At 45.4% G+C, this 19421-nt stretch overlaps 1 protein-coding gene across 2 annotated transcripts in view; it reads right to left on the bottom strand.

Annotated features, from left to right (window-relative positions):
- Sppl3 (signal peptide peptidase like 3) overlaps positions 1–19421 on the bottom strand; it is a 94450-nt gene that overhangs the window by 4728 nt on the left and 70301 nt on the right. For both annotated transcript variants that reach the window (XM_076922507.1, XM_076922506.1), the window contains exons 4-8: positions 14302–14421; positions 13520–13598; positions 12486–12598; positions 6348–6454; positions 5788–5951 (exon numbers count right to left, since the gene is read on the bottom strand). In XM_076922507.1, the coding sequence (XP_076778622.1) occupies positions 5788–5951; positions 6348–6454; positions 12486–12598; positions 13520–13598; positions 14302–14421 (583 nt within the window). The remainder of the gene's footprint in view (positions 1–5787; positions 5952–6347; positions 6455–12485; positions 12599–13519; positions 13599–14301; positions 14422–19421) is intronic.

The raw sequence follows: 19421 nt of genomic DNA, 5'->3' as shown, positions 1-19421 counted from the left end.
TGTGATAGGGTCTTGCTGTGGGGCTAAGCCTGGTCTCAGAGTTTGATTCTTCCTTAGCCTCCTGCACGCCACGATTATTGGCACGAGCCACCACGGGAGGTTCAACAGTAGCTGCTGAAAGTGCAAAGATCTCAGAGCACTGGCCTCAGGAATCTCCAAGGTGGCTGCTGCTTCCAGGGGAGCACTCAGTGTTTGCTGGGTGACCCCCACACATAGGCACCTTATGGGAGTGTCATCATGTGTGACACCCTGAAAGTACAAACACCACCTATCACCATGTTGCAGAGATACACTGTCCCCCACAATTGGGAAAATAGGAGAAGGCTCTTTACTGAAAGAATAAAACAGCATGAGGCCAGTGTCCAAGGTGCTGTCATGGCGGGAAGGCGTCACTCACTATATACACGGAAGACTTGTTCCTCCACATGCGCTGTCACCCTTCAGTCTCTCCTGGCACCTGAGCCTAAGGTACACTCCTAACAGTTTATATAAACAGGAGACAGCCAGTCTGGTCCCGTAGGCAGATGGGGGATTACAAAGCAGAGACATCCCATACTGTCATTGTAAGGACATAGTGTTTTCTCAGCAGTTGTCACCCAGAGTCACCTTGCTTACGGGGACTTGAAGGCTGTGACCCTGCACCCACCTCATGTTGCTCCTTAAAGGGCTGTCTTGTGTTCTGAGTCAGGATGTCTCTCCTTGGTTATGGAATGGAGTCTAATAGCTGATGACCCCTGAACAGATGTTTACACCCCACCATCCTGAATTCTCTCTAGCAGGCCTCATTCACATTACTTACCTTCTGGGATTTGGGAGTTAACATTCCTTTGGCTAAACCCCACTCTTGTGACTTAATGTCTCCTAAGCAACTCTTCTAGGAAATCCTTCACAGTGTCAATTCTGTGTCACTCTGTGTTTCTTCTAAAGCAGACTGAGGAATACACTGGCTTTGCCAAGATTACTTCACTGAGATTGTTACCATGAAAACAACACGAGATGCCAGCACAGCTGAGAAGCACAGAGCCACAAAGGCTACAAGAAGAGACAGTGGGAACCTTGTCCCACCTCTCAGGCAGGGAGGGGCCAGTGTCTTATGTCAGCCCAGTGGTCTGGTGAAAACAGGATGCTCTCGAGCTGGGCCTGGCATCCCAGTGCTTGCTTGCGTATGACAGGATAGCATCAGGGACATGCGACCTGCCACTCTTCTGTCCCCAAGGGATCGGAACTAGAGGCGGCTCTAGCTGAGGGAGCAACTCTGAAGGCTTCAACAGCAACAGTCACAAGTCCCACAGTCTGGGGACCGCTGTCTGAGGGAGGTTTGGAGTCTGGTTTTAGACATGCTGAGTTTAGGTGACAGTCCTGTCGCTCTGGTGAGGAGAGCCCATATTCCAGTAGAGAATATTGGATTTCTGCAGCCCCGCTTCCCAGTGCTAGTAGGACATGAATGTGCTGAGCTTGGTCCGCACCACAGAGCCCAGGACTCAGTTTGTTTCCTCATTTTCCAAACACCAGAGACTTCTCTGTACGGGGACAAACTGGGGAGCCTCTGGAGCAGAGCTTCTCAACCTTCCTCATGCTGTGGCTGGCGCGTTAGTTCAGGGCATGCTGTGGCGACCCTCAACCATAACATTATTTTCACTGCTACTTCATAACTGTAATTTTGCTGCTGTTATAATAAATCATAATGTAAGTGTTGGTGTTTTCTGATGGTCTTAGGTGACCCTGTAAAAGGGCCATTCAATGCCCACAAGGGTTTGAGAACCACTGGTCTAAATGTAGATGGTGTATTTTGAGACAGGGTTTCTCTGTGTAGCCCTGGCTGTCCTCAATCCCAAGAGATATGCCTGTCTCTGCTTCCCCAGTACTGGGATTAAAGGTGTGCACAACCTGGCTAAATTTAGGTGATTTAGACTAAAGTACATGTTTACAGAATATTCCAATAGCTATAGAATACACATTCTTCTCAGTAGCCTGTGAAATTTTAAGAAAAAAAAGACAAGCATATCACATTTCAGGTGATAAAGCAATAGCACATCTTAAAGACCCTGGAAATAATCTCATGCATTTTATCAGGTCACATGGGAACAGAACCAGAGATGTGTAAGTAAGAAGACTGTACAACTGTGTCCTGGTTAGAATAAGAAAAGCCCCATAGGCTTGTGTGTTGGAATATTTGGCCCCCAGCTGTTGGCTCTGTTTTCCAAAATTTTGAAGCCATTAGGAGGTGAGGCCTACAGGGAGGAAGGAGTCCTTCTGGGGTGACAGTGGTGATGTACTGAGGGACTCTGTTTCCTGATCCTCAGAGCAAGCAATGCCCCAAGTTTCCACCACACACACCTCCCATATCCCCTTAAATCTTGAGCAGGGTAAACCCACTGTCCTTTTGTAGGTGCGTCTATGGGGATTTTGTTACTTGGACAAGGAGGTAACCAATGCACTATGCAAACACAAAGACTCAACAATACAATCTTGAGTATCAGTGGTCAATGAAGAAATAAAAATACAGCATTTCAGAGCTCTCTGGACACAGACACACTTCTATGTTACCTTTACAGCCGTTAGTAGTTCCAATTAACTAGGTCACTAAACTTTTAAGACATCAAAGCCTCAGCACACGTAAATAAGCAGACGAGACAGAGAGAGAGAGGGAGGGAGAGAGAGACACTGAGACTGAAGCAGCAGATCCAACTTAATCAAAGTGGAGAGAAATAAAGGGGACTCTTCCAATCAATGAATCCTTTGAAATCTCATGTTCCCCAAACTGGAAGACGGGGTTAAATGGATAAATCCCTGGATATATATGATCAGCCAAAATTAAATCAAGGCTGTAGTAACTCCCACAGATTTATTAGAGTCAGCAGTGAAGTTAAGATTAGCACCAAGAGAAAGGCCAGGACTGCACAGATCAAACTACTCCGCACAGACAGGAAAGGACCCTGCCAAGCTCACCACAGCAAACCAGTATTACTTTCCTAACCGCCAAAATCCAGGCAAGGACTCTCAACGACAAAGCTGCAAACTATGTTCCCTGGTGCTGCAGGCAGAAGACCTGTCAATAACAAGTCTTGCAGCTGAACTCAGCAGCACATTAAGGAGCTCCACAGCCGGGCGGGTCCACTCCAGGATCTGAGATGGCTCAACTCACGCTCTCTACTCCTTACTTTCTTTCTTCTTCTTCTTTTTTTTTTTTTTTTTTTTTTTTGTGGTATGGTACTTAAAAATTCTTAAAGCCATAGGCAAGGGAAAAACAAAACAAAACAACCCCCCTCTCTCAATCTCACTATCTAGAGCAGGCTGGCCTGGCCAGCAATAGTGTTTCTATAGACCAACAATGATTCCATTGAGAAAACAACTCCAGTCATGATACTCCTCTCCCACCCCCAAGTGCCTGGCGGCCTGGCAGAGCTCTAGGTTCGAATCTAGAATGAACTCAAGCAGGAAGGTTAGAAGACACCATGATGAAGTCACTCAGAAATGCAAAGACCTATGCACGGGTTAGCACTGTGAAAATGTTTGAACTACTAAAAATGGGATACAGATTTAATGATCACCACCAGAATTGTGGTAAGTCTTAGTAGAAATAGAAAAGACAGTACTAAAATACACACAGAATCACAAAAGGCCTTGAATAGCCAAAGCAAGTCTAAGCACCACCAGTAAGGCTAGACATTACCTAACTCCAAACTATGTTAGAGTCACAGTACACAAGCCAATGGACTAGACAGACTGCAGAATGAAGTCTCATACCTGATTCTTTTCTTTCTAAGGTGCCAGAGATGGAATCAGGCTATGCAATCGCTCTGCCATTGGGTTATATCCCAACCCCAACACATACCCGTTTTTTGACAAAAACACCAACACATTCATTGAAGGTAGCTTTTTCTACAAAATAACTGGGAAAGCTGGATGTTCATGTATTTTACAATGAAAGTAGATCCAATGGGGGTGTGAATAGGAATGGTTCTCATAGACTCATAGATCTGAATGCTTGCTCAGTGAGGAGGTGTGGCCTTGGTGAAGGAAGTTGTCATTGGGGGCAGGCTCTGAGTTTTTTTTTTTTTTTTTTTTTTTAATTTTATATTCACCATTGCTCTCTTCAGACACACCAGAAGAGGGCATCAGACCCCATTGCAGATGGTTGTAAACCACGATGTAGTTGCTGGGAATTGAACTCCGGACCTCTGGAAGAGCAGTCAGTGCTCTTAACCACTGAGCCATCTCTCCAGCCCAGGTTCTGGGATCTTAAGCTAGGCCTAATCTGACTGTCTCTTCCTGCTGCCTGCTGCTCCAATGTAGAACTCTCAAGTACCTCTTCAGCACCAAGTCTACCTGTGTGCCAGCATGCTTTCTGCAGAGATGACAATGGACTGAGCTCTGAGTGTGAGCCAGCCCCAGCGAAATGTGTTCCCTTAAGAGCTGCATGGTTACGGTGTCTCTTCACAGAAATAAAACCCTACTAACTAAGATAATCCAATCTCTTATCTGGCATAAAACCAGCTCAAAATGAATTAAAGAGCCCGATGGCTCAGTGGTTAATAGCACTGGCTGCTCTTCCAGAGGACTCAGGCTCAGTTCTAGCACTCATGTGCCAGCTCACAGCCATCTGTCACTCCAGTTCCGGGGGAGCTGATGCCGTCTTCTGGCTCCAAGGGCACGAAGCAAACCCGAGGTACGTAGAGATGCATGAAGGCAAAACACTCACACAAATTAAAATGTATTTAAAAACAAAACAAAACCCTGAGTCCGGCAACTTTAAAACTGGTAAGGGGAATACATTTCCAGTGATAGACAGGCAAGATTTTCTGTAATGACTTCACCAGCCCAGGTAATGCAGACAGGTAATACTGACCAACAGGACTGCATTAGGGCTCCAACAAAAGGAAGAAAGAAACAAAAGAGAAGAAAGAGCTCTTATTTATGTATTTGCGGGGACTACTATACACAATACATAAAGAACTCAAAACTTGAAACAAAGTAACCAATAGGAACTGACTTGAGCAGCGTTCTCAGAGGTATAAATGACTAATAAATCCTTGAAGAGCGTCAGCCTCTTTAGGAAATGTCATCAGAGCACAGTGAGTCTATCTCACACCGAGTGGTCACTGTGGAGAAAACACAGCAGGTATGGTGGGCCTCAGCATTATTCTCAGCACTCAGGGGCCAGATCCCTGTGTTCTCAGTTAACCAGAGTTAACACCTTGAGACCCTAAGGAAGGAAAAGAACTAAAAAGAAAAAAAAAAAAATGCCAGGGATTCTGGTGGCCACACTGTGGATGGGAATGTAAACTGTCAGCCACCAGGGAAGTCAGTAGAGAAGCCGCTCCAAATCTCAAAGTACAAGGAGCACAGGATCAGCTGGACTGTGCCCTGCACACGGCCGTACAGTATGTGAGCACGCCGTACTAGTCACACCAGTGAAGATATGGAGTCATGCCACACACTCACCAGCACACGAGGAAGTGAGGGCTCAGAGACGCGCGCGCACACACACAGAGTACAGGCGCGCAGCTTTACCTGGCCATCAAGAATGAAGTGTAATTTGTAGGAAACAGGATCTAGATGAACATGTATAAAACATGGCGTAGAAGTAGAAGGGGAACAGGTAAAGAGGCAAATTCACAATAAGCACGCTGAGGACGCCATGATGAACTCACAACACAGTACATGCTAACGTAAAATTCTCCCTGTCTACACAGGTCTGTGGATGACGGTCCTTCTCAATGTAGGACTGGAATGCTGATGAGAGAAGACCCATGCAAGAAGGCAGTGTGCTCCCTCATGTCCTACCTTGGGAAGACCAATTTTCCAGGCAAAGACAGGCGAGGAACATCACGCCCCACATTGGGTCCCAGGTGGAGCTTCCGGGACAGAACGTCAAGGGGATTATCAGCTGGCTGCGTGGCCACTTTCACCATGACATTGCTGTTGAAGATGTAGGCTGAGAAAAACACCTGCCGAGATGAAGACACTGCATGAGGAGCTGCACCCACACTAGCCAGTAGCCAGCTCTGCCCTAAGGCTTCAGACTCTGACTGCACAGCTGTGGAGCCTGCAGACTGCAGTCTACCCAGACACATGGACACACCCTGGCCAGTGGAATGGTATGCTCGCTCCTACGCGAGCATCCTTAGCAGCGCGCTGCCAGGTCCACCCCTCGCTTACACGGCCTACTGTATCAAACGGACATCACCAAAAGGTACCCTAAGGCTTGTATATGACTAAGACCTACAGTCCCACAGCAGAGGGAGTCAGTCGCCTCAGAGCGACGTGCCGGCTTTGGGTGTTAGACAGCTTCGAGCAGCAACCACCTCACCTACATTCAGAGAGAACAGGAAGCACACACTCACCCAGAAGACGTCGTAGATGAGAAGCCCTGAGAGAAGCAGACAGGAAACCTTGAGGCTTGGCAGGCGGACGAAGGCGATCATGGCAACACAGAGACCCATGGCCAGAGCTGGAGTGCAGAGAAAGCATGGATCAGGGTGTGGCGGGAGGTCTCTCTCCAGAAGCTCTGCACTGCCCAACCCTAGGGCTTCTCCAAGCTCAGCTGCTCTGAGCTCGAATTTCAGACAATTAAGCGTGCTTCAGCAGCTCACCCAGGCCTGTGAGGGTGAGGTAGGTCACCTCATTCTACACAAGGCTGGGCTGCCTACTGCAGACCCGGGATCTGCAGCATCCTGAGCTACAGGAGACTTCCTCACTCCTGTCTCGACACTGTTCCTTTGGGTAGAGTATATTACCCTGTTAAGAAGCCAATTTAGCTGACCAAAGTGGTGCACACCTTAATCCTAGCACTCAGAAGGGCACAGGCAGGCAGATCTTTGAGTTCAAGGCCAGCTTGGTCTACAAAATTGAGGCCTTGTTGTAAATTTAAAAAGGGGGAAAAAAAAAAAAAAGGCCTTCCAATAATTCACTGTTTTCTCTATTGTATTTTCCCTATCAGTCCATCAGTGTCAATATCTGCCAATTTTAATCTTGACATATTTGCCAATAACCCTCCCTCGGTCCTCCCAGTTCTCTGACCCAATTTACACAAAGGTCTTCTAAGGCCACTTTCTTAAACTGTGTTTAACACAAAAAATTAGTCACTAGTAAGGGTTTCTAAACACACAGACATCAAAATTAATTTGAAGAACCAACTGTGACAAGGGGGAGGTGCTGCCAACAGTGGTCACCTGTGCGCCACCACCCCACTGGAAGCCTTGATGGGACACATGTGTTCAGTCACAGCATGCTGTCATGGAACATGCACCGGGGACTCCAGCATTTCTTACTGCACATAACCTTTCTGCTCTCACAGAACAATGGTAAAATTGCAAAGACTCTGTTTTCCTACAATCATTCTTCTGTAGTTGTGGACTGTGACAGGTTAAATTATTTGTTTTTAAAAACTGCAGTGTGAGGATCTGACTGGAGCGTCCTAAGTCACTGTTAGTAACTGTGACTGGGGTCAGGGCACAGTCCCCAACAGCTTCTGCCCAGGCCATTTTGTATCCATCCTGTGCAAGGACTGGCCCGGATGAGCATAAACTCAGGGTACTCATCAGCCCTGGATAAGCACGGGACACACGGGACACACGGGACACACGGCACAGCGCACATGTGAAATAGTCAGACAGACTTCTTTAGGTTTTTTGTAAAAGTAAAGAAGCACATCTATTTCACTACAGTGCATGGCTGTCTCTGTTTTAAATACCCGAGACTTGACTATTATAAAGAAGCTGCGCCCTGGCGAACACCTTGTGCTAACTGCCTCCCTGCCTGCCCCGTGAACACTGAAATGCACTTTGTTTTTAGTAAGGACCTTATGTCCATCAAAGAATTATTATATTTTGGGACAGGGACTTTCTATGTAGTCACAGCTGACCTGGAACTTTCTATTTCTATGTACACCAGGCTAGCCTAAAACTCGCAGAGATTCACCTGCTTCTCGAGTGCTGAGATTGAAGCTGTGACCTACTGTGCCTGGCATACCTTAAGATTTCTCATCAGTGTTTGACTGTGTGCCTGTTTATACACCTAGAACCCAGGTTCCATGAACATTTCCTTGGCAGGGCACTCACTGGCTGCTGTTCCAGAGGTCCCCGAGTTCACTTTCCAGCAACCCCAAGGTGGTAATCTGTAATGTGACCTGGTGCCCTCTTCTGGCAGATAGAGCACTCATATACACAAAAAAATGAATGGAAGGCTGAGGCAGAAGGATCTTGAGTTGGAGGTTAGCTTGTACTATACTCTCTCTTCTTACCTTTCCAATTCTTGTAGTATAAAAACAATTACTTGAGCTGGGCATTTAAAGTGGTACACGCCTTTGATCCCAGTACTCAGGAGGCAGAGGAAGACGGGAATCTCTGGGAGTTCCAGGGCAGCCTGGTCTACAAAAGGCTCCAGAACAGCCAGGGCTACACAGAGGAAACCCTATCTCACCTGCCCCGCCCCCCACCAAAAGCAATTAATTCTATAGCTTAGAATAATAGTTATATATACCTACACTGTAGAAAGTAGTGAACACCAAGTTAGAAACTTTGTATCAGCCTGGCACTGTGGTGCATGCCTTTAATCTCAGCAGATCAGCACGACTGTTTAAACATCTCCTCAGCATGTTTTAAAGACACACCTTCCCCATAATCCTGTGCGCTTGTGTATTTGTGTATGGATGCACACGAGGCCAGCCGGAGCTATTATAGGTGACTGTGAGTGCGTCAGGTCCTCTGGAAGAGTGGCAAGTACTTTCAACTGTTCACACATCTTTCCCATACTCCCTTTTTTGAGTCAGGGTTTCACTATGAAGCCCTGGGTAGTCAAGGCTGGCCTTGAACTCACAGAAACCATCCTGCCTCTCTGTTAAAATTAAAAGCATCCAGCATCACACACACCAAGAATTTTCTATACATTAAAAAACTATATAGAAAATACACTTCCAGGAGTGATGGTATATATAGGCTTGTTTTCTCAGCACCCAAGAGGGTGAAATATTTAAGGGTTATATCTAGGGAGAGTTGGGAAAAAAACCTCCTAAGGGATGTCCAGATTCAAGGGTGGAGGTGACTATGATCACATTGTATTACATACACATATGAAATTCTCAGACAGAAACACAAGGGCCACAGACATGGTAAAAGCACTAGGCACGCAGGCCTCATAACCTGAGTGTGTTCTCCCAAACCCATGGTGGAGGGAACTGACTCCTAAAGGTTGCTCTCTGAACTCCACACACATGCCACGGCACACAGGCACACACAATAAAAATGACAGAAAACAGCTGCCAAGGATGTCAAAGAGTTAGGTGCCGCGGCTACTAAGGAACTTTTGTTTATTTTTTATTGAGATGAAGTTTCCCTATGGCTGTTTTGGAACTCTAGTTGTAGACCAGGCTGACCCTGAACTCGAAGATCCTCCTGCCTCTGTCTCCCAAGTGGATTAAAGGCATGCGCCACCACAGCGGCCAGAACTCGTTGTTTTACTACAGTGGTGGAAGTGATCATGCTGTGAAAACCACAAGCATTTTCTAAACATGAGGTGACATCTCTAGTTTGCAAGGCAGCCAATTCTCCTCTCAGTCAGGCGTCTCTCATCGACCCGTGGATGACTTCTACACCACGTGGAGAAATGACATGATTACTCGGATGTGTATCGGGTTTCTCAGATTTACTCTATTCCAATTCATTTGTTATATAAAGTGGGTTCCTGACTTCTGGTTATGCAGATAAAAAATACTAATTTCTCACACCTGGTCTGCACAAGCCACTGCCAGTGCTTGCCTGGATTGCTATAGCATCCTCTCCTCTAGGTACACTGCAAACTGCAGCAATGGCTGAACACAGCTCAGTGCTCCAGTAAGACCTTTAGGTGACAGGGGACCCTCCCTGCACGTGAACTTCAGGACAGAAAGGCACTATAGTTGTGGTCCTACAGAACAAGGTTTATCCTTTCAGTCCTAGAGTGGAACATATCGGTCCTGAGCCTAACAACGCCAGTGTCTCCCAGGCACAAGGATGGCGTGTGCGACTTCTTCACAGTGAACATCTCCTATGCTTCATATCTGCAGATTTTCTTGAAAACCTGTGTTTGAAGCTGGACCAATGTCCATGCCACCCAGACAACTTATAAGCAGTCTACACTCTGGCTTGTTTCCTCACTGTGCTTTAGTCATCAACATGTCGCGTAGGACAAACTGCACGTCTCTCTCACTGATGAGGAAAACAGAGTCCTGTAAGGTTTAACCCCCCTCCTCCTCTGTACTGAATCGTAGCATGTGCTCTTCTGATTAACACTTCAATGACACAATGACACACTTGCTCTGAATCACAGAAAATACAATTTACAATCATCCCGATCAAGTTCCTATCTGTTTTGATCATGAGCAAAATTCTATCACATTCTTTCATGTTAACTGCGCAGAGTTTTCAGTGTGTTCTGTTTCAGGCTTTAGGCGTGCACAGTGAACCTGGGTCAATCTTCTTTAGCCCCTGTTAATCATCTCCCCAATTCACATGCAGTAAATTTTAGTTCATGCTGGTACTCAATCTGAAAGGAGAGATAATTAAAGATATAAAATATAATTAGCCAAGTGGTGATGGTATACACCTTTAATCCCAGTGCTCAGAAGGCAGAGGCAGGCAGATCTCTGTGAACTGAAGGTCAGCCTGGTCTACAGAGCAAGTTGCAGGACAGCCAGGGCTACACAGAGAAACCCTGTTCAGAACACACAGTAAATACAGAAAACCTCTACCGGGAGGATGTCATGCCTGGAAATTCATCTTTAGAAAATCATGTGTGCTGTAACACAGCTCAAAAGAACACCTGCCTCGGCAGATCAGAGTGATGCCAAACCTTTACCAAAGAGTAGACCTACCATGTTTTTCTCAGTTAAATACCACATATACTTCGGAATGTTCTGAAGCTATTTAAAAGGGCTCAATGTTTCTCTATATGACAATACCAGCATATACTATGGTTATAAAGAAGAGGCACACCACAACGTATCACTGAATACATGAATGTAGACCATGGGTGTGCAGATGCAGCAGTCACAGGCTGCTGGGGGCCTCCCGACAGGAGTGCCGAGAACTGAACTCAGGTCCTCTGGCAAGAGCAGGAAGTACTCCTAACCACCAAGCTGACTCCAGCCCCAGCATCTGTTTTTATATATCATATTTGTAGTATTTATTTCCACTTACATAAGGAAGTATATACCTGAAAACTAGTGTTATAAGCAAACACAGAGGAGATGACTATGAATGGGCGATAAAACTGGTCACAGGAGCAGTCTTCTAAAAAGAACTAGTGAGCGGTTACAGCTGCCTGCCTTAGGAAAGCCCACAGGCTGATGCCAGGGCTATGGCACAGCTGGGGCAAGAGACTGCCACTAGTAGCTCAGAGACCAGGGCAGGAATGGCCCAGGACTGAGTGTCTGTGATGGCTCTGCTCTGCCTACAGCAGGCTTACGTCTTCTTCACAGGCAGCTTCCTTCTGCTCAATGGATTCTTATGTGGCCCTGGATAATAGGCATATAAAACTGGTATGCGAAGCAAACGTTTACTGATAATAAATGATAAATTTAAAAGACATAATTTTACTACTGGAGACAAAAATCTGCATACTAATACTATGCTAGACATTTACAAGAGCGAGTCCTGGCTGAATGATACTGCTTAGGAAACCCCTTCACTACCCTGCAGAGATGATAGCTGTCACCACCAAGATCGCTGCTAACAAGAATGTACACAATACCAATGCCAGAAGTATGCGTATGACCATTTTAGAAACTTAAAAATTCTATCCTAATTCAAAGCCAAAACTTACTCAATTATTTAAAAACAAAAACAAAAAACTAGGCCAGCAACTCAAAACAGCAATTTTGTGTGTTTATTATCATTGTCCTTGGGAGGAGCGGGGTCGTGTGGCCCTGGTGCCGGTAATTTGCTTTATAGACCAGGGTGACCTTGAACTCAGAGATCCTCCTGCCTTCAGGATGCTGGAATTAAAAAGCTTGGACCAGCCTGGTCTACAGAATGGGTTCCAGGATAGCCAGGCTACACAGAGAAACTTTTTCTTGGAACAAACGCACACATGTGCCACTATGCCTGGTTCAAATAGCAGTTGTAAAAGTCAAATATTCAAACCCAACCCAAAGCTATGCTAGATCAATATTCACATGCTGAGAGATGACAGCAGACTATGAGAAGCCTGGGCACTGCAGCACAACAGTGCAACTGTGGCATACAGATGCATCAGGATGAGCGGAGGAGTTGGAGGCAGGGCACCGAGTAGCTTCAGAACCGAGGCTTTTGGTGAAGGCATGTGATGCTGCCAACACCCATGCACTGCATGAGAGCCAGTGTCATAGCTGTGGCTTCACCATGTGTTTGATTCTGAATTAATTTTTGCTGTTCACAATTGTTTTTTGAGATTTACATATTCACACTGGTCCATGGCCCACAGTTGAGGCCGTGACCTGTGAAACCATGCAAGAAACAGTCACTCACCATCCATAAGAAGCCAGTGGCCAGTGAGAACCCAGATGAGGACGAGCATGACGGACAGGGAGAATGACAGCAACTCGGCAGCAGTGAAACGCCCACAGCAACCGAAGGAAATCCTGGAAGACACATTGGTGGGATTGAGGGGCACGCTGCGCTGCACTCAGTGACCGACCGACTGATCAGCGTTCACAGTGGCTGGCTCAGAGCAGGGCAATACCTAATACATGGGAAGCTAAAAGACCCAAGCCTTGTTGGAGTCATCTATGAAATACTCAGGAATTATCCTTCCGCTCCCACTTGGTAATGCAGGTTATTTCTTAAATTTACATTTCATTTATTACTATCATTGAGTAGGGGTGTGGTGGGGGGCATGTGTGGAGGTCAGGTGACAGCACTGTGAAGACAGTTTGCTCTTCCACCATGTAGTCTGAGGGTCAAGCTCAGGCCATGAGGGTTAACTAGACAAGCACTGACTGAACCATTGCACTGAGACTATATTTTTGTTATAGTAAGGTAAGCTATCAACACAGGTGTCTAAAAGTATAATGTAAAATAATAAGTCTCTGGAAGTTATATACAAGGCAAATTTTATTCTTAAGAGAAAATCAAATCAAGAAAAAACCAGATTCCATTCATTTAGCAATGATGAGTTATCTGTAATATGGGGAAATGTACTTGGCTGTCACTCATCTCTGAAAACTAGATGCTTACAAATGAGTATTTTCCCATTGCCACCTCCATCGTGTCCAGGGAGCAATGGCTTCTGAGGGAAGGTGCTGACCATATGCTGAGCCAAGGCAGCAGCACCCGCAGGTCATCAGAGACCAACAGAGACCCGAGTCCCACCACTCTTCTACTCTCACGGACCCTGGAGAACTGCCTGCCTTCTGAATCTAGCTGCAACAGTCCCCACTTGTGAACATGTCTGCATTTCCTGTACCACAAAAAGGTGCAAAAGGAGACATTATCTTCCAACCCCAGTCTCTGGCCACCCCCCATTCCTCTTATAACTTAGAGGGAACGACCTGAGTACTCACTTGTTCTGAGGGGAGCAGGGCCTTGTTAAATACTGGCACATCGGGAGAAGAAGAAAAGCAAAGGCTATTGTTGCAAGAACTAGAAAAACAAAGTAAGTTTCATTAATTCTTTTTTTTTTTTTTTTAACCCATTACAGGAAAAGTGGCATGACTAATGGAAGATGGTTTTCTAATATAGTTTTCTTAACAAGTCGAAAAGTTACTTAAAAGATCTTTCCCCTATTTGTCTGGAACCCAGGGACCTCATGTGTGTATGCAGCACTGAGCTGTGTACCCAGAAACAGAGGTCTTTCACTACTGCATGGAGAACTACTTAAAAACAAAAACAAAACTAGTACCTAGTGTGACATAGATGGGGACAGGGTATGCTATTCTTATCCTCCCATACCTCAGGAAGAAAAAGCATTCAGCAGGCAGAGAATGAACCCCATAAAGGCATCAGCATTTGATAATGTTTTCCCTGTATGTCCATCATTGCTTAGCCTGGAAACACACTGCCAAGCTGGCAGCTAATTATTGATTAGCTGTCAATATTCCTACTTGCAGACAGATTAGTAGAGGATGCTAATGGCCACTATGACTAACAGGACCTGTGGGTTACCTGCCAGAAACAAGTCACAACTATCTGGTACCACAGAGGCTCCTGAGTCTACCAATCCCTGCCTGTAAGACTCTGGTAACAGACAATGAAGGTTCAGCTTGCATGGCACATACATTATAACTTCTGAACAATAATTAAAATACACTGTTTATTCCCTTTAGCAAACCTGAGGCTAAATTACCTGCTGTGCATATTGTGAAAACGACTTGAACTGAGTCAAAGAAGAAGAACATGACGAGGAGAGAGACGGACGCTCCAATCGGAAGGAACAGAGCCTGGGTGGAATCAATCGTCTGGATACCTGAAGAGAAAAGCAGGACACATCAGCCCTTACGAAACTTCCTAACAGGCAACATAGCTATGCATTCCCACTTTCATCAACTACTGCACAAGCTGAGTATCATGTGATGATCTGACACTGTCTAAGAGGTCAGAGGTCGCTTATGTTGTTCTAACAGCCTGAGAATTTTAAGACTTAACTGCAGGTAACAGATCATCAAAGCAATGCCTTGATACATGGACAGAACAGATTCATTCTATCCAAGAGAGTTTAAACACTGAAATTCATTTTTAAAACTTGTTTTCTTTCATGTGTATGGAGTTTTGCCCACATGCAGGTCTGCGTGCATGCAGTGCCCACAGAAAGTCAGAAGAGGGCACCAGATCCCCTAGACCTAGATTTACACACAGCTGTCAGCTGCCATGTGGGTGCTGAGAATCAAGCTCTGGCCGAGCAGCTAGTGCTCTTGACTACTGAGCTGCTTTCCCAGCTGCTGGATGAACTGGAATTAGACATCAGTTTCTAGACCTGGCATGACTTCACTCTTTATCCAGACTCCATGTTCTACTGCGGCCATCCTTGTCCTTCAAGGAACACACCTGTGCATTGGACAATAACTCATGGAACACAGAGGGTCTATGGGATAGTGTGTAATGTGTAGCTTCCAGACTCTAAGGCTTTCAGAGAGAGGGTGAGGTCCTTGTTGTCCTTGGTGCTTTCAGACCTACAGTGACCAAACTTATAGACACCTCCTGCCCCAGCCTTCTGAGTGCTGAGATTAAAGGCATGTACCCCAATGCCACTGCCCGGCTTTTTTTGGGGAGGAAGCGGTGGTGGTGGTTTGACTGTTAAATTTTAAGTCATCAGAAGAAGAGACTAAAGTCCTGGGACAGAGCAGGACACAGTTCAGTGTTCTCTCTTGATTCTTAGCTGCCCACTGATATCATCTAGAAAGATTTTCATTATTTAGAATTATGATTACTTATTTATTTACTTACTTATTATTTACTTTCTGTGTTTGTATGTGGGTGCGCCATGGCAAACATGTGGAGGTCAGAGGACAACTTGTGGAGTTGTAGCCTTCTCCCATGTGGGTTCTAGGACTTGACTCAGGCTCCCAGGCTTGGCAGCCTGTGCCATTACCTGTTGAGCCACCCTGTCAGTTCTGAAGAGATTTTCTTAAACATTACACTATTTAGATAATTAAATCTCTAGGGGTTAGGTCTAGCTAAAAATTCTACACAGAAAAGTTAATTTTGCACCAGGAGCTGAGACCTGTGAACAGTTTTGCAGAGAGGGGAATGTCAGAATCTGGTAACTGCTGAATGAAATGGACCCCCCCCCCAAAAAAAAAAAAAAAAAAAAAAAACCCATGTTCTGTATGCCACGTACTTAATTAATTAGTCCTGCTGAGATGTCATATGAAAATGGTCACACAAGCTATTATAATGAAATATTTAAAGATCTGTATTAAGGCTGAAAGTAAATGACCCAATCAAGATGAAATAAAGGGCTGAAAATAACAAGTGAACATTTAAGATTATTGTTAACACTGGGAGAGCTCTCAGTGGTTCAGAACACACACACTGTTCTTGCAAAGGACCTGAGAGTTTACTTCAGTTCTCAGTACCCACAGCAGGCAGCTCACCTGCCTGTGAGTCTATAGCTTCAGGGGGCTCATGCCCTCTCCTACCCCTGCTCATCTTAAAACTAGGCTTGGGGACTGGGAACAGAGCTTATTGTTTGGCAAAGGCACTTGTGCCAAGCCTGATGTCCTGGACCTACATGGTGGAAGAAAGGTCCCATGTCCACACACATGCACACTGAGCAAGAAGAAAGTAATATACATTTTTAAAAGAACAAACACGGAAATAGGCACAGAGGTAAAGGCCTATAAAGACTATGGCTTAAGAACACTCTAAGCTATGCACTGAGTCTGAGCTATATAATGAGCCTGTTTCAAAACAAAATAAAAATAGAAATAAAAATAAAAAGCTCTTCTCACAGGAATTTACATTTGTCTCCCTAAGAGTTATTTAGGGCCGTAGGGGAAATACAACATTAAATATTTTTCAAACCAACACTACTTCTTAGCGGTGAGGTGGAAGGGTCTATGACAGTCTTAGGACTGTACAGCCATGCTCGGGAAACTGACCAAAGGGAGGTGACAGACAGGCAGCCTCAGGAACCGGTCTGCTTGGAGCTACAGGCAGAGAGGATCCTCAGCGTGTGCATCTACAGGACAAAGCTCTGTGAAATCACTTCCCCTAAAGAGTTCTGAACTCTAGAAAGTTCAAAGAGCTAGGGAAAAGTACAGATTTCACAAAAGCAAACAATAGTTTTGAAAATAAATGATTTTAGAGAAGAAACAACCCCCCCTTTAAATCTACATTCGTCTCTCTCCTGTAAAACAAAGCATGCTGTAGTCTACAGATAAAGTCAGCTTGTCTGTGGGTGTGGTTATAAAATCTAGTTGCTCCTCCTGCCTACTCCCAGCCAACACCACCGAGACACACGAACTATTTATTAGTAACGGTGTAGGCCATGCACAGGCCCTGGCTTCTTTTCCAGCTTGCTCTTCGTCTACTACCCCTTTTACTCTAACCTGGGCTCAGCTACACAGCTTGGTTTCCCTCCTTGTCTCCTTATGTCCATCTCTTCAGCCTTCTGGGAGAATCTCACATGTTCCTGACTATTTCCCAGAATTCTCTCTGTCCTTGACGGATGTCCCACCTCCTATTTTCTGACTCAGCTCATTGGCCATAAGCTTTTTGATTGTTCAGTAATTCATAGAAGAGACTCTCTCTCCATGTCCTGCCCATCTGTGATCCCAATGAGTTAAGTATGTCAGATCAGGTTCACACTTGACTTCACAGTGACTTTGAGGTCATTCTGACCTACACAAAATCCTGTCTCCCCATACCAAAATATGAACGCAAAAATTAAGATGCCATTAGAACAAAGATTACATTAGCAAGCCTGCAAAATGCATTTGTAATACACTTGTTTTATCTTAGCATATTAACTATGATGCAAGTGGATACAAGGAACAGTGAGATATTAAAATACAGTTTCACTTCTGAAATAAGTTTGTCACTGGACACATGAAGCTCTTTCAGCTGTGGCCATTGCACTTCTGGGCACCAGAGGCGACAGTTCTACAAGGGAGGGGCTAGCCAAGAAGACATTCGGACCCAACTCCAATGATTTAAAAGCAAAGTAAAACAAGACATTGAAATATAACAGCCATAATCACAAAGGTTTACACAGACTTACACAGTCAACCTAAGAAAAAGGCGTAATTGTGGAATTTAAACGTATATACAATAGCATCATTTTAATTTTGTGCTTGCTTTGGAGCTCAGCCTGATGCAGCCAGGCAGGCCTCCCATTCACAAGCATGACCTCACCCCTTTCCTCCTCTCAGCTGAGCCACCAAGCCCAGCTCATGTCATCCTCAGTGAGTGCACCAAACCCATCTCAGTACTGGGGAGAACAAAGGCAGGCGGGTAGCTTTCAGTGAGTTTATTAGGCTAGACTGGTCTACATAGTGAGTTGCAGACCAGTCAAGGCTATACAGTGAGACCCCGTCTGAAGGAAAGAAGTTGTGTGTGTGTGAAAGGGGTGGGGGATGGGGAGAAAGGGAAAAGGAGAGAGAGAGAGGAAGAGAGACAGAAAGATACAGATAGAGAGAGACGAGAGAAAGAGAGGCGCACACAGGCAGGCAGAGAGTCAGACAGACAGGGATGGGGGGTGGGGTTGGGGGTGGGGAAGATCTACCTGCCTCTTAGGCAGACATAAGAATTAGAAATACACGAGCAGTCAGAGATGATTTGGATAAAATCCCTGCCTCTTAAAACTTTCTTTCCAACCATTTTCTGTATTTATGAATTGTGACTTCCTTTACAGACAGGGTCTGTGTAGAGCAGGCTGGCTGTGAGCTGGAGACTGCTTCCTCAGTCAGCCAGGCGCTGCGATCCCAGGCTTTACTCTGCACCACTCTCAACCACTTCTAAGGTGCTTTTTACTGTGCCTGGTTCTAGAACTTATATTTAAAAATATACGTGTGTCAGTATTCTTTCACTCAACACCATTTTATAAGAATAAACTAGTTCTGTTCTACATCATTGTATGAAAAATCTTTCTATTCTATGACATTTAGTTTATTTTTCTAAATTTTTGGCTATTACGAATAATTCTTCTTTGTACTTCTTTGTTTGATATTTCAGTGTGTGTGTGTGTGTGTGTGTGTGTGTGTGTGTGGTTGCCTGCATTTATGACTATCCAACACATTCATATAGTGCTCTCAAAGGCCAGAAGAGGGCAGCAGATCATCCACAGTTAGAGGATCTATTCTAGATCTACAGATGGCTGTTAGCCACCATGTGGATGCTCCGAACTGGACTTGGGACCTCTGATAAGGCACCGTGCTCCTAACTGCTGAGCTATCTCCAGTCCAGTAATATCCTTATTACTATTTTGAGACAGAATATCACTTTGTAGCCAAGGCTAGGCAAAAAGCTGTTCCAAAGTCGCAATTTTCCTACTTTAGTTTTCTACATACTGAGATAACAGCTATCTATTTTTGTGCCTTGGGTGACATTCCCTCCCAATTTCATCCAGTCCCAACCACGGCAGCAGTGGCAGCTCTCGTGCTCTTCAAGGAGACTTATGCCTGGACACTAGGAGCAGTCCTCAGTTTGTCAGACAATAGAGGAGAAGCGAGGGCAGAGAGCTCTGCAGTCATGGAAGGCCGCCTCTAGGACCTGGACCGCCAAGTCTGGCCTGCCGTTTCTTTCTCTTCCTCTTACCTACTTCTGGACTGGTCATCATGGCTGTGCTCCCTTTTCTCCAGGAGGCAGAGGCCTTCTTCAAACCTGCCTTCCCCACTACAGTCTGCCAGACACAGATGCACCAGATACAGGAGTGTCTGGAAAAGCCTAACTGCCCAAGTTCCCTGGTTTCCCAGGCACTCACTGTACAAGGGAAAGGGCAGCAGGGTCCTCGGTCACGGGCAGATC

The sequence above is a fragment of the Arvicanthis niloticus genome, chromosome 24 (genome assembly GCF_011762505.2).
Source record: "Arvicanthis niloticus isolate mArvNil1 chromosome 24, mArvNil1.pat.X, whole genome shotgun sequence".
NCBI lineage: Eukaryota > Metazoa > Chordata > Mammalia > Rodentia > Muridae > Arvicanthis > Arvicanthis niloticus.
This window is presented reverse-complemented; position numbering and strand designations above follow the sequence as displayed.